The sequence below is a fragment of the Indicator indicator genome, chromosome 2 (assembly GCF_027791375.1).
Source record: "Indicator indicator isolate 239-I01 chromosome 2, UM_Iind_1.1, whole genome shotgun sequence".
NCBI lineage: Eukaryota > Metazoa > Chordata > Aves > Piciformes > Indicatoridae > Indicator > Indicator indicator.
Window position 1 is genome coordinate 54332413 of NC_072011.1, and position 22433 is coordinate 54354845.

At 38.4% G+C, this 22433-nt stretch overlaps 2 protein-coding genes across 2 annotated transcripts in view; one reads left to right on the top strand and one right to left on the bottom strand.

The window, feature by feature from the left end:
- The window catches only part of GPATCH2 (G-patch domain containing 2), a 123007-nt gene extending 110253 nt beyond the window's left edge, over positions 1-12754 (bottom strand). Inside the window, exons 1-2 of the mRNA XM_054399189.1 lie at positions 12699-12754; positions 3623-4336 (exon numbers count right to left, since the gene is read on the bottom strand). Coding sequence (XP_054255164.1) covers positions 3623-4336; positions 12699-12754 — 770 coding nt within the window. The remainder of the gene's footprint in view (positions 1-3622; positions 4337-12698) is intronic.
- Positions 12755-13194: 440 nt separating this feature from the next.
- SPATA17 (spermatogenesis associated 17) overlaps positions 13195-22433 on the top strand; it is a 93258-nt gene continuing 84019 nt past the window's right edge. The window contains exons 1-3 of the mRNA XM_054399201.1: positions 13195-13268; positions 18887-18976; positions 20248-20329. Of these exons, the coding sequence (XP_054255176.1) occupies positions 13201-13268; positions 18887-18976; positions 20248-20329 (240 nt within the window). The 5' untranslated portion in view covers positions 13195-13200. The remainder of the gene's footprint in view (positions 13269-18886; positions 18977-20247; positions 20330-22433) is intronic.

Below are 22433 nucleotides of genomic sequence, written 5' to 3' on the forward strand. Positions count from 1 at the left end.
AGATTTCACAACTTTCTACTTGGGGAGAAAGAAACAAGTTTATAACAAAGGTAGCCAATTAAATAAAAATAAGGGTCACCCTAAAGAGTCTAAATATGATCAATGATCATAATAGCAGTATGAGGCACTTTTCTGTGACTTCCATTATGGCCTTAAAATTACAAGACGAATATAAAATATTGCACAAACTTCTGTCTAAATTCACAGACATCAATAGGTAAAGTATTTTGTTCTTTGCTGCATAAATATTATTACAAACAATATTTCACATGTCTCCAAATAGTAAAGTAGACTTGCCTTTTAATAACACAGATGATGACTTGGTGAGTTTCACTTCAAATGATTTTTTCGTAAATGATTTATTTCATTATTATCAGAGTACCTCTGCTAAGGAAGTAATATTCTTAGCAAAATTTAAATGCGTTTTACTTACACTGAAGTGTAGAACAATTTGAAAAACAAACAAACAAAAATCAGTTCACCACACAAATTCAAGCCACACTGTTCATTCATCTCATGACGCAGTCAAATAGGGCAGGGATCACAGCCAAGATAATTGCTACATGACAATCATTTCACTGAATAAATTCAAAACCTCTGAACTCAATACCTTAATATCTAAGTACATGAAAGCTGTTACAATGGAATTTATTTCCAGTTTTAATATAATTTTGAACTGTATATTGCTAATTGCTTTGCTTTTGAATTGAGAATTCCACTCTTGGCAATGTTTCCAGGGAAAAGGAAAAAGGCACAGATCCCTTTTAGTCCTGTAAAATAGTGTATTCAAGCAAAAATGTATATGAAACTGCTCTGCTATTCAAAAAGCTTTCACAGTTTTATTTATACATTTGTGGAAACGAAGAAGAAATTATTCTTATTTATTATTATTACTAGTAAACTGTCCCATACCTTGGCTTCATATGCAACTTGTGACCTCTATTACTAACAAAGCTAGTCACCCAGAACTGATCAGCCACTGTACTGGCACTGACTGGCAAACCAGTGGGTGGGCGCACCCAAGTCTCACTGCTGCTCTCTTTTGAAAGAGGCAATTGAGATTTCTCTTGATTTAGTCACTCAAACAATTACCAAAGCTTGCAGCAATTAAATACCATCCAGAACTCCATGCATTGCCAAACTTGTCTTAAATTAGCCAAGGAGTTTAAGCACTGAGGATAAGGGAGAATGAGCAAAGGTCAAGTTCTGATGATGAAAAGCTCATTTCCAGTGCTCAAAACCATCGCTGGGATCCTTTACATGCTGCCATTTTACAAGCTTGAAGACTTCTCATACTATTCCTCAACCCTTAATATCCTGTTAGTGTTTGGTGTTTGAACACAAAACCTGCAGAAGAAGGGTCATTTAGCTCTTGTAATGTGCGCTTCAAATATGTTATTTTGAAGTAATTCTGTGTATACACTGGAAATAACTCACCAATTTTAGATATGAGCAACAACTCCCATTTAAAAGCTACTGGATTTGTTTTCTTTTTAAAAACTGAACTTCTAAAAAATTAACCCTTTTTGGGATTACTACTAAACTGCATACACACAAATGTACAAAATTAGAGCAGCTTTGTATGCACTTTATTTTCCCTCTTCAGTAGGTACTGCTGAAGCATGAGTCTTACCCAAGATGCTTTGTTAGTTCATGTCTTGCACAAACTTAGAAAACTCATGTTCCCTTTTAAAACCTCAGTTTTTGCTTTTAGAACGTATTCTTAGGAACAGAGTTTGCCAATTGCTTCTGATTCTCCTAGGTAAATGATCTCAGACAGAGACACTACTGCATTTAAGTGAAGTTAGTTTAAAATTAGTTAAAATTATTCACACACAAAATATGCAGATACAGGATGTACCCAAGAGGCTTAGACATGGTGAATTTAAATCACATTATGGAATTTTTTTTTAATTCAGTGGTTTCCAAATCTTTTGGTACAGGTAATCACTGCAAGAAATTCAGTAGAATGACAGACCATCACTCAACCACGTGCATAAGCAGAAAACACTACAAAGATGAGAATAATTTAAAAGGCCATTTACTGGGGCCAGAGACAAACATCTGAGCTATGATTTGAATAAAGTGACAGCATTTGGTGTATCAAAAGCATTAGGCATTTTAAAAAGGAACATGAATTTTAAAATCAATAATGTTTGCTTTGCTGGGAAAAATAATAATATATATACGTAGCACAGCTTTGGGAGTTTACAAGAGGACTGACATATTGATCATTCTTCTCTTTACCCAAAAATTACCTACAGAAGTTTTGAGTTGGAACATAACAGAAAACATTTTCTAAATAAGAAAATAACAAGATTATGGACATGTAATAAACTATGCAATGGTTCCTAGCTCCAAAGAAATTTGACAATCTGTCTTTAGGTACCAAATTTGGGGGAACAGATTCTCAGTATCAGAGAAAACAGTAGTTTTCTATAGGCTTCCTGACAACACACTTCCCTGTCTTGCCTGTCAAAGCAGGTATCTGACCTTACACACTGGCTGCCTTGAGGCACTGCTTCTGCTCTACTCATTTAGACCTTAAGAACAATCTTTAAGAATCAGGATTCATTCAGCCCTTTCAGTTGCTTATTGTTAACAGGTGAGGGACAAGGCTGACATGTAATCAAACGACTTAGAACAACTTTTCTGACAATGACTGGAGTTAGTCATCAATAACGCTGTTTTTACAGTAACCAGTGTCTGCTCTCGTCAATCCCTGGGCACTCTGATTCTCAGTTCTACCTCTCCACTGCAGAACAGGCTTCACAGTTTATAGGCAAAACGTCTACAAAAACCCCAGGGAGTGCAGTCAAACAATTGACCAAAATTATGTTTCATTATGAGTCTTTCTTGTTGACACTTCTGCATTCAGAACCAGGTACATGGAATAAACAATAAAACTTACCAGGCCCTCCAGGTAACATCCCTTGTGTATGGTGGAAAAATTACCTGCACCTTACTCTATTGTCAAAATACTACTTTGGAAACAATTACCATTGTAGTATGACTGCTGTCTGGAATGGATGGATGAGGTGTACTGCCAAAGGGCCATCATTCTCTCATTTTTCTAATGGTAAGCTCAGGTGTTTCTGAACTGTAAATTGGTTTTTGCATTTCGTAAATGGTGTATATCCTTGGCAACCTGCAGACTTTTTATGCCCATGACACATAAGAACATACTGTCTAAATGGCGACTCTAAACACTGACAACATTTCTGAAGAATAGAAATAGCAAGCAAAGCACCCATGTGGAGAAATTGGAAAAGCATTTAATTTTTGTCTGTGAACTGTCAGTATTTGAAAACCCCAGAAAAAACAAGCATGTTTATCATTTGTATACGCTATCATTTTTAATCTTGAAACAACTAGACTGTATTAATTCAAGAAATTGTTTCCTTGGTTACTTCTCAGCTACATGACTGAATTCCATAACTTGAGCAATTCATGTAGTAGATTTTAAAAAAATAAATTAAGGAGTAACTTGTTAAAACAGGTATTACTGATGTTAAAATTTTAACTCTGAAATTAAAGAAATGTCCACAGATTCCCAGTACAAGCAACAGTAATAAAAGAAATATTATCCAAAGTTTTTGTAAAAAGGAAGAGAAAGAATAACCTGTCACTCATGTTCTCATCTGAGCCTTTTTGCTCCTCATACTCCATTTTGTCCTTATTTGCTTGGTTCACGTCTTCATTTTCTATAACCACCCCTTCATCCAAGATTTCTGGTCCTTGTCGAGCTGCAGCTACTTTTCTTTTTTTCACTTTGCTCTTGGAGAACTCTTGGTGTTGGTATGATTTATTATTATTGTCCATTTCTTGATCTCTGCTGTTATCCTGCTGTTGAGTTATTGTCAGCGCATTAGAGACTTCTGATGGCAGATCTATCGCCATCCGTTTTACCTTTCTTCTCCTGCGCAAAGTTCTGTTTCCCAAACTGTCAACAGCCAAATCTGGGTCATGCCACAGAGGTCTCTTGCCTCTAATGTTATTTAAGTTTGAGGAAGGCCTACGTTTAGCAACCAACAACTGGTCATCAGAGTCACTGTGGTCTTTCTTATTAGCATGATTCTCCCTGTAGTCTTTATTTGACTCTTCTAAACTCGAATCAGAACCTTCACTTAAGCAGTGACCAGTTTCCCAGGGATGATGAGTGGTAAATGAACGTCTTTTTCGTCCCCTCCTTTTTCTTGCCTGTCGTTTTAAAAGACAAGATACGCTTCGAGAATGATCTCCAGTATCAGCAAAACCTCCTCTGGCTTGCTCTGAACTTTCTTCCAGTGCTGAGACCAGATCATGAACCAGCTCCTCCATAGTCCTACTGAAATGCCTGTATATTTCATGAGAAAAACAAAACACACAAGAAAAACACCAAATGAATCTGAAGTGTTAAGTATAAACTCTGTAACAATTTTACCTGCCAAAATCATTTTAGTCATTGAAGGGAGTTTTGATATCCATCCTATAGAGATTATTGCATTTCTGCTGAGGCAAAGCACTGCCAATCAGTCCTACATAATCTGCAACGCATCAGCGTACATTGCTTTTATCTTCCCATATTTCTGTCTTGAAAGGAAGGGGGGTGGGGGTGGGGGTGTGTTATATAATATTCCTCCTTGACAGTATATTAGAGTGTTCTGTTTAACAGTTTTCATTATGGTAAAATATTTTTAAGGATAATTATTACTTGACAGTGCCCAAACGCCAAAAATTAAGACATCAATTCTTTCATAATATACAACTTTTTTGCTTTTAATAGTGACTAATTCTATTTTCCCAAATAGCTAATATCTGTATGATTTTTTTAAAATATTGATTTGGTGGCATGATAGTGAGATAACATACTCCTACAGTATCCTAGAGTATTAAGTGCTAAGTTTCCTACCACACATAGGTACTTGCAATCACTGAATCACACAGCTGTAAGGAATAATATCCCTAAACACACAGAATGTCTGCTTAAGGCCTTATCCTTTTAAATGTTTTGCTCTTTCCTCTCAAATTTCACTAGCATTTAGCATGTCTTTTAACTCGGTATGCTTCGGTAAGTTCATCCACGAATTACATGAACATAATTACGGAAAGACAAAACAGTAAGTGATCACTGCCAAAATCTAATCCTCTAAAGGCTGTGAACCTCCCTGTACAGCAATCGGATTCTCACATCAAAGCATCAAAAGAATCCTTTTGTTGAGGTAACGCAATGAATACGGTTCATGCTCCTTACTACATTATGCCAACTGATAAGACACTCAGTAAATTATGTAGAGGACATTTAAAAGCAAGACTCTTCACTTTGTTTTACAGTATGATGGAAGAACTAATAAATACTTTTCCACCCACACCAGCAGGGCTGTAGATCTGGACACATAGCACACAAGCTACCTCTCTCAACTACTGCAAACTGCAGTATTAACGGTACCTGATGGTGGTGGCTGAATGGACAGTCATGGCCACACACACATTTTAAAATAACAATGGGGCAACTGAAGAGCATGTTTTAGAAGAATTTCAAGCTGGTCATGAAATAGCTTACATACAGAAATTATATATTCTCCTTTTAAACCATTTTCAGACATACTTATTTCAAACCAAATGGCTTCAAACATTTCAATTGTAAGATCACCAAAAGCATGAAGAGTGGTAGAAAGACGGCCTTATTTTGAATTCCTAAGACTACTGTCACTTTATTTCTCATACCTCTTTTTTTTTGCCCTACTGTAATCTCTAGTCCTGTTACTACCCCTTAACCTAACATTTTCTTTGGCTCTTTGTAGAGTAGATATTATCTTGTAAGGAGCAAGACAGCTCTGTAAGGAGCAAGACAGCTCTGAAACAATGCTACACTTTTTCCTTAATTCGAGTCACAAAACTTCATAATCACACAAAAATATTTCTGAGAAGCTACACAGTAGAAAAATCATTCCAAATGAAGCAGTGATTTTCTGAAAATTCAGAGAAAGAAAAGTGGAAGTCAATTTACCTAGAAAACACTTTTGAGATGTGTGTCATGGACATGATTTCAAACCAAGTCTTACCTCATCTTTTCAAAGTTCCAGTCACTACAGAGGGTCTTAGGAGGTGTGTAGGGATGGTTGTTTAGTGCTTGTCTTTTTTCTTTTCTTTTTTTCCCCCTCCGCTTTTGTAGTAGAGATTTTTACCACCACCAGAGGCAAACTCAGGTATATTTGTATAAATTCTCAACACATGATATTAAATATATTCACCCCTGTTTCTCAGTAGCTGTAACTGCACAATGGGGAGGGTGCTAGCCCCTTTAATCTTATTGTTAAGCATCCATAAAGATGGCTATCCCTGTAGGTGTTCACATCACAAATGAGATGCCCTTAGATTTAAGGGGCTTTCTAAAACTTCTGCACTACTGTGACATGAGCCATAAGAATCAAGCAGACAAACTCCAGTACATTTCTTTGGGTTGAGACAGTGTGTCAGTGTGAGCTGAAATTCCCGCCCCTCCGACAATAACCAGGCTAGCTCAGTCTGGAAGCGAATGAAAGCTGTATTTACAAGCAGAATCTACAGTCTACCATGAAATGCAATGAATATGTACAAATATACAAAATTTACATCATTAACAAATATATACAATCAACAGAAAAGCACAACCAAGCTCCCTTTGCTTCCTCCCAAAGGGGACCTACCTTTCCCAAAGGGGCCTCTCTCCCAGGAGCTTCCCCCCCAGACCCTCCTGGCAAAAAGCAGAGTTAGTTAAGCAGAAAGTTGTTAACTTAGCTGCCAAGGTCAGTGTGTTATCTTCCGCCAGAAGAGAAGAAGAAACAGCAGCCAGACAGCCCAGCAACTGCTCCCACTGCAGAATGCGGAATGTACAGAATGCCTACTTTGTTTTGGGTAATAGTTCTTAAACATTTCTATCCATCCAATGGAAGTGTTTATAACAATCACTATTTTGCTTTCTTACACCCAATAGTGACTTATTTACACTCTTTCACTTTCTCTGTTTGAACTTTGCAAAGAAAAATTAAAAAGACAGTTTCAAACCATCACAGACAGCAATTCCCCAAGCTGCCTGCTCAGCCCTTCTGCACAGGCTTTTGCATTTATAGCAAACTGATGGAACTGAAGGTGCACCAAGAAATGAAACCTATATTCACAGCTCTCAAAATGAGCAGGTTTCTGCTAACTTGCCAGAATATAACTAGCATATATAATCTCCTGCAGCCCATTCTGCTAACATCTGTGCAGAACAAAGTAAAAGGGAATACAAACACAGGAACACTAATGTCTTACACCATAGTTTACGATTAATTCACTCGATTCAGTATTCTTAATCCACAGGGATAAGTATATCAGTAAAATGAATGTAGCACCTAGAGTGGACATACCAATTTACTCCCGATAATGGTGTAAGCATGGAGGTAAAGTTGCCTTAGTTCTATGAAATACTTCAAGATCAAACACAAATAAATCCAAGATGGATGTATTACCTAACCTCAACCTGCCCTGAATTCTCCTCAAAACATTGTCAAGTACTTTTGGTGCCAGATCAATAGATGAAACTCAAGAACAACAAACATCCTTCAGCATTTTTGAAGGAAAGGGTAATACAATTCTTAAAAGGCACCAAGCAGTAAAGACACTTAATTTCCATCAGATTACAACTTTTAATCTTATGCATTTCTGCAATTAATATTCAAGAGAAAAGATTAAGGCTCTTCATCGCAACTCCCAAATTACAGGGCAATGACCTTGTTTACTGTAAAAATTACAACCACAGTCTCATGCTGTAATACACCTGTATCCCAAGTGCACTACCTCTTAGACCTATCAGATGAATTAACATCGTAGTTACTCTGACATGTTTCCTTAGGATGATTATGAGAACTACCTGATCAGTTTGAGACAGTGGAAGCTCCTTTGTAACAGGTTGAGTATAGAATACATATGCTACTACAACTTTTTATATGGTAACAGCAACCACAAAAAACAATCCAAAACCTGTCTTCAAAATTCAGGAGCATATTTCTATTACAGTATTATAATTCAGAAAAATTCAATTTTCCAACTTTCTCCACTTTTCACAACCAGCTGTCAAGCTTCTTTTCTAAACCTAAGAAGTAATTTTAATAACCACTGCAGATGTTACTGTAACAAAAATATTTGCATTTGAAATAGGGTGAAAAACAAGTACAAGAAGTATTACAACACCACTTGCATTCAGTAGGACAAGAAATTTCAAAGGTTGTAATAAGGAATGTACAACATATTGAGGTACATATATTAAGTTGAGCCATAGTTTAGCATGACTCAAGGCTATAAAAACGCTGTTACAGCAACAGCCCACAGCTAGCAATAAACTGTAATGTCTTCAACAGAAGATTTTGTTTTACTATAAAGAAAATACAGTTTGCCTACACTAACCTTTGCGTTTATTTGAAGCAATCCTAGTGTATCCATCAAAGGCTGACCCATTTCCTCTCTAACTCTTACCAAAACAGACCATAAAAGTACTGGTGGAGGAAATACAGAAACTGCTTTCATCTACTCCAAAACAGTTCCCACAACTTGTGTTCAGCTTTAATATGTGCCCTGAAACTCCTAATTCAACTAATGCACACTCGCCTTTTCAGTGAAAAGTAAGTATCATTTTTGTTCACTTTTACCTAAAGCATACAACAAAATGTGAAGCTCTAACTGCACACAAAATATTTAACAAACAGACACTGACAGGAAAGCTAATTTAGTTGTACAACTCATAAGGAAAGGCAGCATCTTTCACTAAACTGACAGCTGCATTTGCATTCACTTTCTAGTTGTGTATCTTTTCCTGTTAAATAAAGACAGGGTCTCTTGCAGCTTAAGTCATGCTGCATCTGTGTCTCATCAACTCTGAAAAGAACCGTGATTTTTGCTGCCTTCACAACCTACCATGATCACAAGCTAAGAGCACAAGAAAAATCAAGTAGTTCCTTGAACATCAGAATTCTAAAACCTGACTTTCCATAATCTTTTCCTGTATGGATTCTCTGACGTCTTATAACACAGCTGTACTCACAGTGTAGTTTTATCTTCAGAAAGGTACTAATTTAAATCCCATTTCTCTGCCTTAGAAGTTATTTTCTCAAAACCTTAAAAACATCAGCTTTGAGATTTCTACTTTATTGACGAATGTGACTCAAATTTGGATTGAACAGGTGCAAGTATTTGGGAGGAAGATGATAAAACTAAAAAAAACCTCGAACTATCACAGTTCTTGGGACACACAAAGCGGAAAGGAAAAACAGAACAATGCAACTTAGCTGAAAGTATTAAAAAAGCTAGTAAAAGACTATGGCAGATGGGGAAATAACTGATAAATCTATATTATGTAGAAGGTTATGATATACATTAGAAAAAGAAGTTGTGCCTACATTAACCCAATGCACTGGCAACACATTCAGAGTAAATCTGATATGCAGACCAAAGTTGTCATATTAGGAATTTTTAAAGTGACCAGTGTCAGATTTACAGAAATTAAATGTCAGAAAACAATTATTTTGAGTTTCACATATGATAATGTGAACAGTTACAGGAACTGAGAACTCTTCAGACAAGTCATAGGATCATAGAATGGTTTGCGTTGGAAGAGACCTTAAAGAAGATGATCTAGTTCCAACTCCCCTGCCACGGGGAGTGCCATCTTCCACTAGAACATGTTGTTCAAGGTCCTGTCCAACCTAGACTTGAACACTTCCAGGAAGGGGGCATCCAGAACCTCCCTGGGCAACCCGTTCCAGTGCCTTACCACCCTCACTGTAAAGAATTTCTTCCTAATATACAGTCTAAATTTACTCTCTTCCAGCTTAAAACCACTCCCCCTCTCCCTATCACTATGAGCTCTTCTAGTAAGTCCCTGCAAAATGGCTTTCTTGTAAGCTCCCTGGAAGACCACAATAAAGCCCTCCTGGAGTCTCCTCTTCTCCAGGCTGAACAGCCCCAACTTGGGATACTACGTTAAAGCATATCTCTATCTGAAAAGGGAAAAACAAACCCAAAATCCCAGTTATTTCTCATCTTCAAGGTATGCTTCAACTCTCCTTTTTGAACTCAGGACTGTAAACAAATTAGTTTCACAAAATGATAAATGGACAGGAGGAGTTTAACAAAATATCTGAAAATTTATCAAAGTCATTGTTCTACAATGAAAGACAATTAACAGTTGCTGGAAATGCCCATAAATTCTTTTGTCTATCAAATATACAGCTCCCATACATTTAACTGTATAGAACTACTAGCAACATTTTACTCCTCCCATCACACACTACACATCAACTCTTGGTACCAGTTTTGCAGAGAAACTTCTTTAGACAAGTTTTAGGTTTTCTTTACACTTGTCCAAATTATTAGTATTTGATGAATAATAGAATTTTATTAATTATGCTGCTAATCCCCCCAAAATTAGGGCCAAACTTGCAATAAGTACACCTAACTTTTCCACAACTGATGCTTATCTAAGAAAGCACAATAAACACTTATCTACTCATATTCAAAAGTGAAAGCGTTCAGTAGAGAGCAATGGTACACAGTCTGAAAGATGCTGACATAACCGTATTTAATAACGCTCTAACAAATGAACTGGTCAGCCAGAAATGAGATTTAGAGCAATTTATCACGAGAGGTAGCAATTCCTGCAATCCCATTGCTGCCATTTACTGATATGCTTGCCCTTTTCAGAAGTATGACTTCATTAATTAATTGTCAAGGTGGAGAATCACAGGAATTGTCAAATGGTAATATGCTATAGCACCAAAGTCAAGACAATTGGAGTGCTCAGTAAGTACACAAAAAGCAAACTATTCCTAACTTGTCACATGTTCACAATATAAATGAAAAACATTCAGCTTCACAGGAGCTTTACCACCTGAAATGAACGCTCTTACACGCTGGCTGTTCTGAATCTACTCACTTGTTTAGCATCTTGATGCTTTCAGAAAGCACAAGTTCTTGATTCTCTGCATCAAGTATTAGACATTTAAAAAAAAAAAACAATTAAAAAAATCTCCGAATTTCTGCACCTCGTTCAAATGGTTGACACTGGAACAGGTTGCCAGGGAGGTGGTGGGATCCCCAACCCTGGAGGTTTTTTAAGGCCAGGCTGAATGTGGCTCTGGGAAACCTGATCTAGAGTGAGGTGTCCCTGCCCATGGCAGGGGGGTTGGAACTAGATATTCCTTTAGGTCCCTTTCAACCCCAACAATTCTATGATTCTAAACAAAATCCCTCTCTGAAAGATTTCTCATTTAGAAAAATTTAAAGAAGCCATGGAAAGATCCACAGGAAAAAGAAGTAGTGGTATCAGCAGAACTGGAGGAGGAATCAAGTTTTCTATGTAAGAAAACTAAATGTTGAGCCTTTCTCTTCCTCTTCTTCCCTGTTCTCAGAAATTAAACAAATAGTGTAAATAAAAATCTATTTCAGATCTAGAAACTTTCTCCAGCAGGTTATCTGTAAACATAACATAGCCTCTACAAAAAAGCCTCAAGGCCTCAAATTACCAACAGACAAGAAACAAACAAACAAAAAAAAAACCACTACAAGCACAACCACACCACATTCCTATTATTAAAATTGAACTGAAATAGAAGTTATATACATCAGCTGCCGCCTACTAAATCATAAAATATCTAACATTTGATGAAGGAAATGAAAGGCTTTCCAGGTGGTTGCTTGTGACATGTCACTTCTATCAAGCCTCTCCAATACCACTCTTTATATACTTCCTGTCTGTTATACTTCCATATACTGTCTATTAACATGTCACTTTTCTGTTCTGTTTCCCCTCTTCAGAGTTCTGCAGTAAAAAAAAAAAAAAAAAACAACAAAAAACGTGGCCTTTGGGGTCATTATGCTTGTATACAGAATTACATAAAATGGTGAATCTTCAGAGTTCTACAGTAAAAAAAACATGGCCTTTGGGGTCACTACGCTTGTATACGGAATTACATAAAATGGCAAATCTGTGAATTCTGTTGCAGTAAGCTACTTGTATTTTCCTTGTTCATTGGCTACAGCAGCACTTGTTGATTCTTGGTTTGCAATAAAATAGCCTCAGAGAAGCAAGACACCTAACTGGATATTTCTGCAGTATACACCTCACAAGGTTTAAGCCTTGGAGAGTTCACCATAATTAGAAAAAAACAAACACATACTAAAAGAAAGAAAGAAAGAAAGAAAAAAAAAAAAAAAAACCACAACAAAAATAACTACCAAAACTTGTGACAGAAAGTTTTGATTTACCGTTTGTCTGCTATCTTTTCTTAGCAACGAAGAGAAAGTTTCTTCCTCCAGCCTATTGCTCACTCATAAACATGGCAAGCCGTTGAAACGTGCTAGTGGCACCTGCCAAGCCTCCAACCCCTCTTCCTCCGAAGGCCTTTAGCGGAAAGCACCAACGTCTCCCCCCCAACGAAACCAGCAGCGGCAGGGGTGCATACCGGGACAGGCCTGGCAGCCCGCCGGTCGGCGTGGAAGGCCGGCCGGAGCAAGGGTACCACTTGCCCCCACGTCTCAAGCCCCACACACGACGAGGAGATGGTGTCTCCGATCCTTTCTCCCAAATACCGGCACCGCGCCCGCGGCCCTACAATAGCGCAGGGGGCGGTGGAGACGTCCCCCCCCCCCTCCACCCCGGCCTGTGGTCCGAGCGACCAGGCGCCCCCCGGGCCTGGGCTTACCAGCTCTTTCTCGCCGCCTGAGCTCGGGTCGGGGTAGGTTCAGCGACCCGGAACATGAACCCGGCGCCTCCCCCGGCCGCTCCCCGGGGAGGCTGGCGCCACTTCGCAGAGACTGAGCCGAGAAGAAACGGAGAGATGGCCGACTGCAGCACCGGAGACGAGCACGCGAGGGCCGAGAAGGAAGGACGCGGGCGACCAGAACTACCCCTCAGTCCCCCATGATGAGAGCCCGGAAGCAGCTGCTGCACCGGGAGGAAGCCGGGAGCTACCATCTCGCCTCTTCGCCTCCCTCTCCGGACAGTTACCCAGGAATGCCACATCCCCTCCGACACTCCCCACCTTGTCTCTTCTTCAATCCCAGTTCAGCTCCGCGGGGCCTCTGCTGCCGCTGGCGTCCTGCGTCGGGGCTGCCATGAGGAGCGCCACCCCCGCGCTCGCACCGGATGGTTCCGTCCCGTTGCCATGGTGGCGGCGTCGGTAGGGAGGGAAGGAGGGAAAGAGTATGGCTGCTTTAGCCCAGCTTCAGGACAGGCTATCGGTGCTGCGGGAGGAGTATTTCCGTAGGCAGAGGTAACTGGATCGTGCTAGTGGTGGGGCGTACGTCCCCATGCCGGGCTAAGGCTGGCGGGGCAGGCAGCTCCTGGACTCCCTCGGCAATGAGATGGCGACACTCCCGCTGAAAACGGTTTAGCTTTGGCACTCCCTTCCCCTCCTGCCCCCCGCCCGCGAGCATCTACCCAGCTTGCTCCCCCAATATTGCCAGACTGATTCGAGGAGACCAGATGGCAGCGGCACCGTTTCTTTAAAGGCTTCATTTATGCACGGAAAATAGTGTCGTCCTGTTTCCCCCCCCGATCCCTGCTAATTTTGAGGGGGAAAGAGCCTCTGGAAACTCCCGAGAGGCGCTGAGCGCCACGGGTTCATCCCCGCGCCGACCCCGGATCCGGCCGTCTCCCTCCCTCCCCGCTCCGCCGACGCAGCCCTTCCCGGAGTGTTACTCCTCTTGGGCCTCCCTCCGGCAGTGGCACACAAGCCGTGGGACCTGATCAAATCTGTTCAAATCTCTAACTTTTACTGGACGATTAGTTTATCCCGTTGACAAGCGTCAGGGGTTTGGAGGGGTAGAGGGGGAGAGGTTGGCTTGTTTGGGGTTTTGTGGAGGTTTTTTAGTTAATTGACAGAGAAGTCCCCAGCTGCTGAGCGAGTTGATTTTTATTCCCTACATTGTTTAAAAATGGGCATTGCTTCTAAATTAAATTATGCAGCCTGAGTTTCTGCGATGTTCTGTTTCTTTCTAACACCTCTGTTAAGGAGATGTTTATTATACTAAAGATCCAAAATGTTCCTTTTAAGACCTATTTTAATAATGCATAGATTTGTGCTGTAAATGCTTTTATTCAACTGCATTGTTGCTACTGAAAAAAAAAGAAAAAAAAAAGTATATTTCACATAGTATTAGGATTTTTTTTCCTTCACTGATTAATGAATAATTTGTTTTAGAATCCAATTACATCATTAACATGAATAGGAAAGCTGAACATAGCTAAAAGTACAGTGAGTTCGAGTCCTGCCTGCATAAAGGGTGCTGTGTTTTCCTGTTCTTTCCCTGAACTTTAGCTCGTACTCCTGTGGCAGTACACGCAGCAGTTCACTAAATGAGCATCAGTTACAGAAGACTATGCTTGTATTTCACGTACTTCAGGTTAGAAGGAGCAGGCTGAGCCAGACATGGAAATCCATTGGAGGGCAGCATGCTTGATGTTTGGGGATTTGTTTTTTTTGGCAGAGCTTTCAAAAAAATAAATTGTTTCCCTTTTAAGAATATGCTGTAATCCATCGGCTTCTTGAAATTCAGATTTTCAGCTGAGAATTTAAATGAGAAGCTTTGAACAGTCCAGGTCAGCAACTAAATGGGGCTGATCAGTAATCTGATCTTTGTTTGTTAGAGTGAAAAACTTGGACTACTTCAACAAAGCTGTCAGCAAAATCCTGAAACAAATCAGGACATCTTGGTTAGAGATTTTGGTAGATTCTTTTTTAACTCTTAATTTTAATAAATGAGGCTTTGATATTAATGTGTGTCAAATTTGCAGTGATCTTTGAATTATTTTTGGAGCATTTATATTTTGAAGTCAGACAACAGCCTTACTTTCTCTTTCAGAAGTCTGTTTTATCTACATAATGTCATAGATTTGTTAAAATTGACAAATCTGGGATGCTGTGAGCATGTGAGTCGGTGTAATCTATGCAGTCACTCATCATTCACAGATAGTTGGAAAGCATTCAGCATACAATACTTAATATTGTGAACAAAAATAAAGCTTAATTTATGATGTCAGTATTTTGCAGTGAGGGACCAGAACCCCCAAAAGATGTTTTGATCTGAAGCATCAGGATGTGAAGAAGTACATAGATTACCAAGTATTTACCTTTTTTTCCCCCCTTTTTTTAATAAATTGCCCTGTTTGCAAATACCTCCAAGGGTAAGACGTGAACCACACACTTCCACATGTGTCGAACATATTTTAAGGCAGAAGAAAGGTATTTCTTTCTTCACCTATGCATCAAGACCTAAAACCGTAATTCTGTAGAACACCTAGAATACACGCACCCTCCCGACCAGCTTGACTTAAAGTAACTCTGGTGAAATCTAAGTATTCTTGCTAGCAATTATCACTGCAGGAGGAAAGTAATAATTGAAGTGCCTTAATGTAAATCCACAAGTTAGAAAACTTTGTCTTTCAATTTTTTTTTCCTATTTTAGGACTCTACGCCTGTTCCTTTAAAACTTATGGCACGCTGATGACTGTAATCTTTCCTGTTGGTTATGGTTAGACAGGTTTACCTGTTCTTCTGATCTTAATAACCTTTCTGTCACGTTTTAAGCAGAACTCTGTTTATGTCTGAGGTATGAAGTTTCTTAAAAGATTTTATTACTTATTCAACTTTCATTTACTGTAACATCTATATGTCAGATGCTGACCTTGAGCATGCCTTTTTAACATTCAATAAAGTCTTTGAGAAGTATGTGACTCTAAAAGCTTTATTCAATAGTATGGCAACTATGTGATCCGATCAGAAGGGCAGATAATAGCTGGAGCAACTTACACCTCAAACCACTTCTTCTGTTGGCAAGGCCACTTTGAAAGTGTTTATGGAATTATACTGTAAGAAAAACAAGTCTGTTGCTGGACTGCTTCAATAAACTTTACAAGGATTTCAAAGATGATTTGGCCAGGCAAGATAGAATGTTAACTAAAAAAAACTGATGGGAGTAATAGGGAATGCTTCTGGTCTTCCAGAAGCAGACTGTTGCCATTGCCAGGTGGGTAGGACTGATTTTGGAGCTGTCACCTCTGACACAACCAGTCCCACATCCTCCTCATTTCCAAGTTGTAATCATGGCTGCCTATCCATATCCTTTTAATCAAAATAATTTTACTTCTGGGTTGCTTCCTCTGAAGTCTAGAAAGCTGAGCAAGACAGCAGCAAGGAAGCTCTCTAGAGTAAATGCCAGCTTTGATATCAACTTTTGTGGTCTTATTTAAAAAAGCCTGTTTCCTACAATTTCCAGGTATGGACAGGTTTGATGCATGTCGGATGGCCACTTAATTTGATTTGAGAGCACATGCTACACCAGATGATATAAAATGAATGGAGCTAATACTTCTTGATCTCTGGTAGCAAATCTGTGTTTTATTTTTGAAGAACTGTAATGAGGATAATCCTAATTTATCAGATAAAAATCAATCTCCTTTATGTTTACTGTGGAAATTAATTTTGCACAACTCATTCTTAGGAGACCTAACTAATATGAACTAGATAAGAAAAATACCCAATACTAACCTACTTGTTCTTGTGCCAGTTGTAGAAAATTGAAGAGTTTGGTAAATATATTCCTAATAAAAATGGGATAGAAAAAAAATCCATGAAAACAAAAATAAAATTTTAAGTTTAAAACCTTAGTTACTGACATTTTGAAGCAAACAAACAAACAAAAAATGAATAAAAGATAGCTGGATTCTACACCTCCACATTGAAACTCATAGTAGTAATGATTTCTTCCTGAAGTCTCTGAGAAACTATTTCTTTAATCTCTTTTCGATTCATGATTTTCCTTACCTGACATTTACTTTGTCACAAACACTATTCTTCTAACAGACAGTCACAGAAAGACGGCAAGCAACAACTACTTATGAAATTATTTTCTGACTTTCTCATGAGCTCCTTTTGCTTGCCCTTCTTTCCCACTTGTGCTCATGCCTTTTCCTTGTATTGTGTCGTTTGACACAAAACTTTGACAGCTAATAGTTCTTGGAAATCTCCTTGAAGTCATTGATTGTCTACTTACATCTATCTTGCATCTTAGCTGCTTCACCAGTATCTCTGTCTAGATGACCTTTCTTCTTGTGTAACTTTCTCTGTATCCTCCCTTTTCATTAGTTCCTCTAACATCTATATTAATCAGTTCTGCAACCCTGGTATGTTTCCTAATTCTTTTGTTTCCTCTTGTGCCCTCCTTGCCTGCCTGAAGCGCTTGCCAATATGCTGCCAGCTTCCTTTCTGCATTATCTCCAAAATCCATGTCTTTAAATTCCCCATTGTGAAAAGTCAAGATTCAGGAAGCTGTAGCATGGACTGCTATGTTTCCACATAAAAGATCCCATGGTTATATTTTTGGAATCTATTCAAATTACTAACACCACTGGTTTCCAATTCCTTTTAAGCCACAATGATGCAAAATATTAATTTTGTATCCTGACAGTCCCAGCCTTCTAGAGTTTCTACATCTACTGTTGTCCTATGCTTTCATTGCTGTAATATAAAAAGTTCTGACTTTCATTTGTATCTCACTTTTCTTCAATCACCTCTTCTTCATTTTAGTATTTTTCTTCTTTAAATTGCTTCCTAAGAAACTAGCTAAAAATGTCTAAATTCTCCACTTTCACTTTGTATAGCCAGCTTATACTTATTTAAAAAGGTCTATAGACAAGGAGTGCATCTGTCACCATTATTGATGATATCATTCTTCAAGTAATAAATAAAATATCTTGTATTGGTCATCAAACAATGTATTTGAACTAGATCTCATCCTTAATATATGCTTCTTACTAATTCAACTGATATTTATCATGATAATATTAACTATGGTTAATTTATTATTTATGTAGATGTACATTTTTTTTGTTATCATTCAGGCCTAATTATCATTAAAGCATTGACCATATATTTCACCTGCAACAAAAGAAGTCCATGACATGCTGACATGCTGATATTCATGTATTGGTTCATAGCCAACTGGATATGGGTCAGCAGTGTGCTCAGGTAGCTGAGAAGGCCAGTGGCATCCAGGCTTCTATTATGGATACCATGCCCAGCAGGAATAGGGAGGTGTTTGTCCCCCTGTGCTTGGCACTTGTGGGGCCACGCCTCAAACACTGTGTTTAATTCTGAGCCCCTCATTGTAGGGGGGACATGAGGCTTGTGGAGGGGTGATGTGGCTCAGGAAGGGCTTAGAGCACGTCCTACAAGGAGTGGCTGATGAAGCTGGGGTTGCTCAGTCTTGGGGGCCTGAGGGGGCTGAGGGAAACCCTCATTGCTCTCTGCAGGTATCTGAGAAGGGGTTGGAGCTGGAAGGGGGCCAGACTTTTCTCCCTAGTGGTAAACAACAGGGCTAGAGAAAATGGATGCCGGCTGTACTAGAGGAGGTTTAGGCTGGATATTGGGAAATACTGTTCATTGAAAAGGTTGTCAAATTTTGCAGTAGTCTGCCTAAGGCAGTGATGGGGTCACCATCCCTGGATCTGTTTAAATGGCGTGTGGACCTGGTGCTTAGTGACATGGTTTAGTGTTGACCCTGCTGTGTTGGGTCGAAGGTTGAACTGGATGATCTTGCAGGTCTCTGCAACCGACAGTAGTCTGTGATTCTGCGATTCAGTATTGTATGGGAAGAAGTACAGTTTCCCAAACCTTACATCATCTATAAGTTGCAATACTCTATCTTTGTTATCTTCATAAAATGGAACCAATGCAGATGACACTGTTCTGCACTATTATTTAACTATTAGGATGTGCAAAACCTGTTCAAAAACATCACAAACTGCAACCATATGACATATTAAGAAGAATTTTCTGCTTTGGTACTAAACTATGATGATGACAAGTATTACTGCTTTTTATATTTTCAGATCTGCAGATGAAGGCAGAAGAATAAAGTACAAAGCAGCTGTCAAAATCCAGAGCTGGTTTCGAGGATGCAGAGTTCGAGCCTATATGAGGTAGTATGTTAAGCCTATTGTACCATCCTGATTTTTTTCCTGACGTTTCTCAAAGTATTACTTGATTTTAATAAAATGGGAGAATTTGGGGAAAAATATTTTGCTTTTAAATAGAATTAAAATTACTGGGCCACTATAAGAAATATTTTTTTTTCAGAACTTCATACAGTTAAAATGGCATGATGATAATAATCCAAATAATCCATTTTGAGAGTAGATGCACAGTATTGTTTAAGATATCTTGGTATGACAAAGCTCCTGAGAGGACCAGTTAGTGCTTCTCTATTTCCATCACATGAGTAACAATAGCACAATGCAAAAGAAAGTTGAAAACCCAAGTCTTTGGCAGTCTGTTCTGTAGGAAAATGTTCTTCCACATGCACATTTGTATTTGCAATGACCAACTTATGAAGCACAATGTAATTATAATGAGCGTGTAAAAAGAGCTAAGTCAGCTAAGTAAAGAGGAGGATTTACCTGCAACTGTGTACAGTGATCCTGCTCAGTGTCCTCTTTCCAAAGGTGGATATGGTGTCTGATTTATGAGTACAAGCTCAGTATAGCTGCTTGTCAGTGCTCTGAATTACCCTCTCATTTAGGCCCTCTGAACTACCTGCTGGAAAATAACTGCCTCCACTGAGTGACTAGCTGTACTGCAAGGATTCTAAATTTCGTGTCCATGGTTAGGTGGTGAGAATGCTCCCCTATAGAACTTACAGGCAGCCCCAAAGTAATGATTGTGACATTCCAGAACTTTTAGTACCATAATAAAATATGTACAATAAAAACATAGTAAAAATTTTCTTCAGTTATGCTAGGTGTAATCTAATAAAAGGGGAAAAGTAATCTAAAAATTCCAGATGTCTGCGAGTTTTGTCAAATATTTAAAATTGTAAAGCTGTGGCAAGTTTTGCACTGAACTTGTCCCACATGCTGGTTAAAACCATTCATGAAAATGCAATCAGGTATCTTGCAAATTACATATGTAAGGTTATTTCATTAAACTTTTTTAATGACAACTGAAATAGCATATAGGTAAGTTTGCAGAAGCTCCTATTTTTTTCCATAATGAAAGTGTATGTGTATGTATAAATATTGGTTTATAAGTGTTTATGTGTATTTGTGGTTTTATACATGTATAAAGTATGTTTGCAGTGTCTGTGTTTGGAGTAAGTATGGATACAGTACACTCTGTTATTGTTAATATTAGGAAACAATAAAGTTACCTTGTAAAATCTAAAAACTATCATAAAAAATGTATTTCATTTTAGATATCTGACCAAAATGGTGATCTCTATACAGAAGTGGTGGAGAGGTTATCAAAGCAGAAGACACTTCAGAAAAATAGTAGAGGTAAAAAACTAGTTTTGAAAATTTTGTTTGGTTATTTATAGAATACGTTCTATTGTAGTATGTTCATTCACTCCCATTGGAATTAAAAAGCTGGGACTTGATTCTTTATATACACAGACACATACTTAACTTTACTGTGATGAAAAGCACCATTAGTTTCAGTAAGCCCACTCATAGCAGTCAAGTCAAGTCAGTGTTTTAAGTGTTTTCAGCTCTGGAGTATTAGTCTCCAAACCAGCAATGAGATCTGTTCATGCAGAAGCCTGCCTGTATGATGCTAATTACAGAACTGGAGCTTTACAAGATGCTATTTTTTTGCCGGTAGAACTTTTAATTCCGAAAATATATTAAGCCACTGTATCTACACGTTGCTCTTCTATGTTTTAGTGGTTTAAATTTCTTACTTAATGAAGCTTGAAGTATTTGAGGGTTTGCCTTAAGGCACACAGCAGATCACAGTCAATCTAATTCCCTTGAGAGACTTGAAGATAGCAAAAGTGTATCATAGCACACAAGCTAAAATCTCTGTTAGCAGGTTGAGAAGATTAAGAACAAACTAATTTGCCTTTAACATAAAACAGTTAAGTTTTTAATATGTAGTTTACTTCACAAATGTATTAATTTATGTCAGTATTTTACAGTAGTTTAAAACTTATTAGTCACTTATTCTTGATTAATTTTGGTAAAGTTAAATTGATTTGTTTCAGTTAAAAGCAACAATTCAAGAAAAAGCAAAAGAAATGAGCCATAACAGCTTGTACTTTAAAATCTAAAGTCCACATTTACTGAAGTGTGTTTTCCAGTAGCAGGATCTGTATGCCTAAAGGCTTGTCAATGTTTTCCCCAAGCCTATCAGTAATCAAATTAAAGATTTTCTCTCTTCAAACTTACCTGGCTTAACTAATAAATCAGGAGTCTTCCTTTCAGGCTATGTTTTCCAGTCCATCTTCTAAACTTCTAACTTTTGTATACAGGGCACATATCTTCATGGTTAGATTAGGTTCCACTTCGAAAAACCAAGGGTAACTTCAGTTGAATATTGTCCCTGAGTTTAAGGAAGGTTTGTTTAATCTGGAAAAGCTTCTGCAGAAGAAGAAAGATGTGATAAAGTATGTTAAAATTTGTTAATGAAAAGAAAGGATTCATGCCGCCACTACAAAAAGGGAAGGAAGAAAACAATTTCATATGAAACATTGACATGTACTGCCAAAAGATTCTGTGGAACTCCCTCTACTGCACACTTTTAAGAGCAAGTTAGACAAATGGCTATCATGGATGGCTTAGATATGCTTCAGGCAATGCGTTAGGTAAAGACATCTCATTCCTTTCAGTTCTAATTTTTTTCCACAGTTAAATCATTATAAAGTGGTGAATTTGACTTTCAGGTGATTTACGTGATTACGTTTCTGTGTTTTTCAAGATGAGAATAAGAACCATGTCAGCTTTTGGCATCTGCTAAGTCTTTGAGAGGCTTGAAGCAGGAAAAGACCAGATAGTGGCCATTTTACATATTTTTCAATTGTCTCAAATTGTAAGGAGCCATCTTTTTGTCCCTCCTATGTTCAAATGTGATTTTGTTGGTGGTGGTGATGGTAGTAATCAGTTTCCTATTTTAAACAGAGTTATGCCACTTCAGAGACTTATTTTTCATATAAAAGTTGTAAAAGCAGTGATTTTTAACAGTTAAGATACAAAATGAACACATTATCACTGTGCCTATTGTCCATTGCACCATTCTGAGTGGTGCCTTATAGGTGAGATAGCAAGAAAATTCTTCCCAGATACCCAGCCTACAATGGCATTTGAAATTGGTGCCCAGTGACAGGATGAGAGGCAGTGGACACAAACTGCAATACAGGAAATTTTACTGTGAGGGTGGTCAGATATTGAAATGGGTTGCGCAAAGATTTCAAGTTGTGCTTATGGAGTATCCATCCTTGCAGATAGTCAAAACCCAACTGATTGAGGCCCTGCACAACTGCTTCTAATTTACTCTGCTTTGAGCAATGATTTCGAACTCCAGAGGTCCCTGCCAAACTTAGTTGTTCCCTGTTTCTGTGAAATTTGAGGTATTTTACCTCATTTCTTTATTACCTCTTTCTTC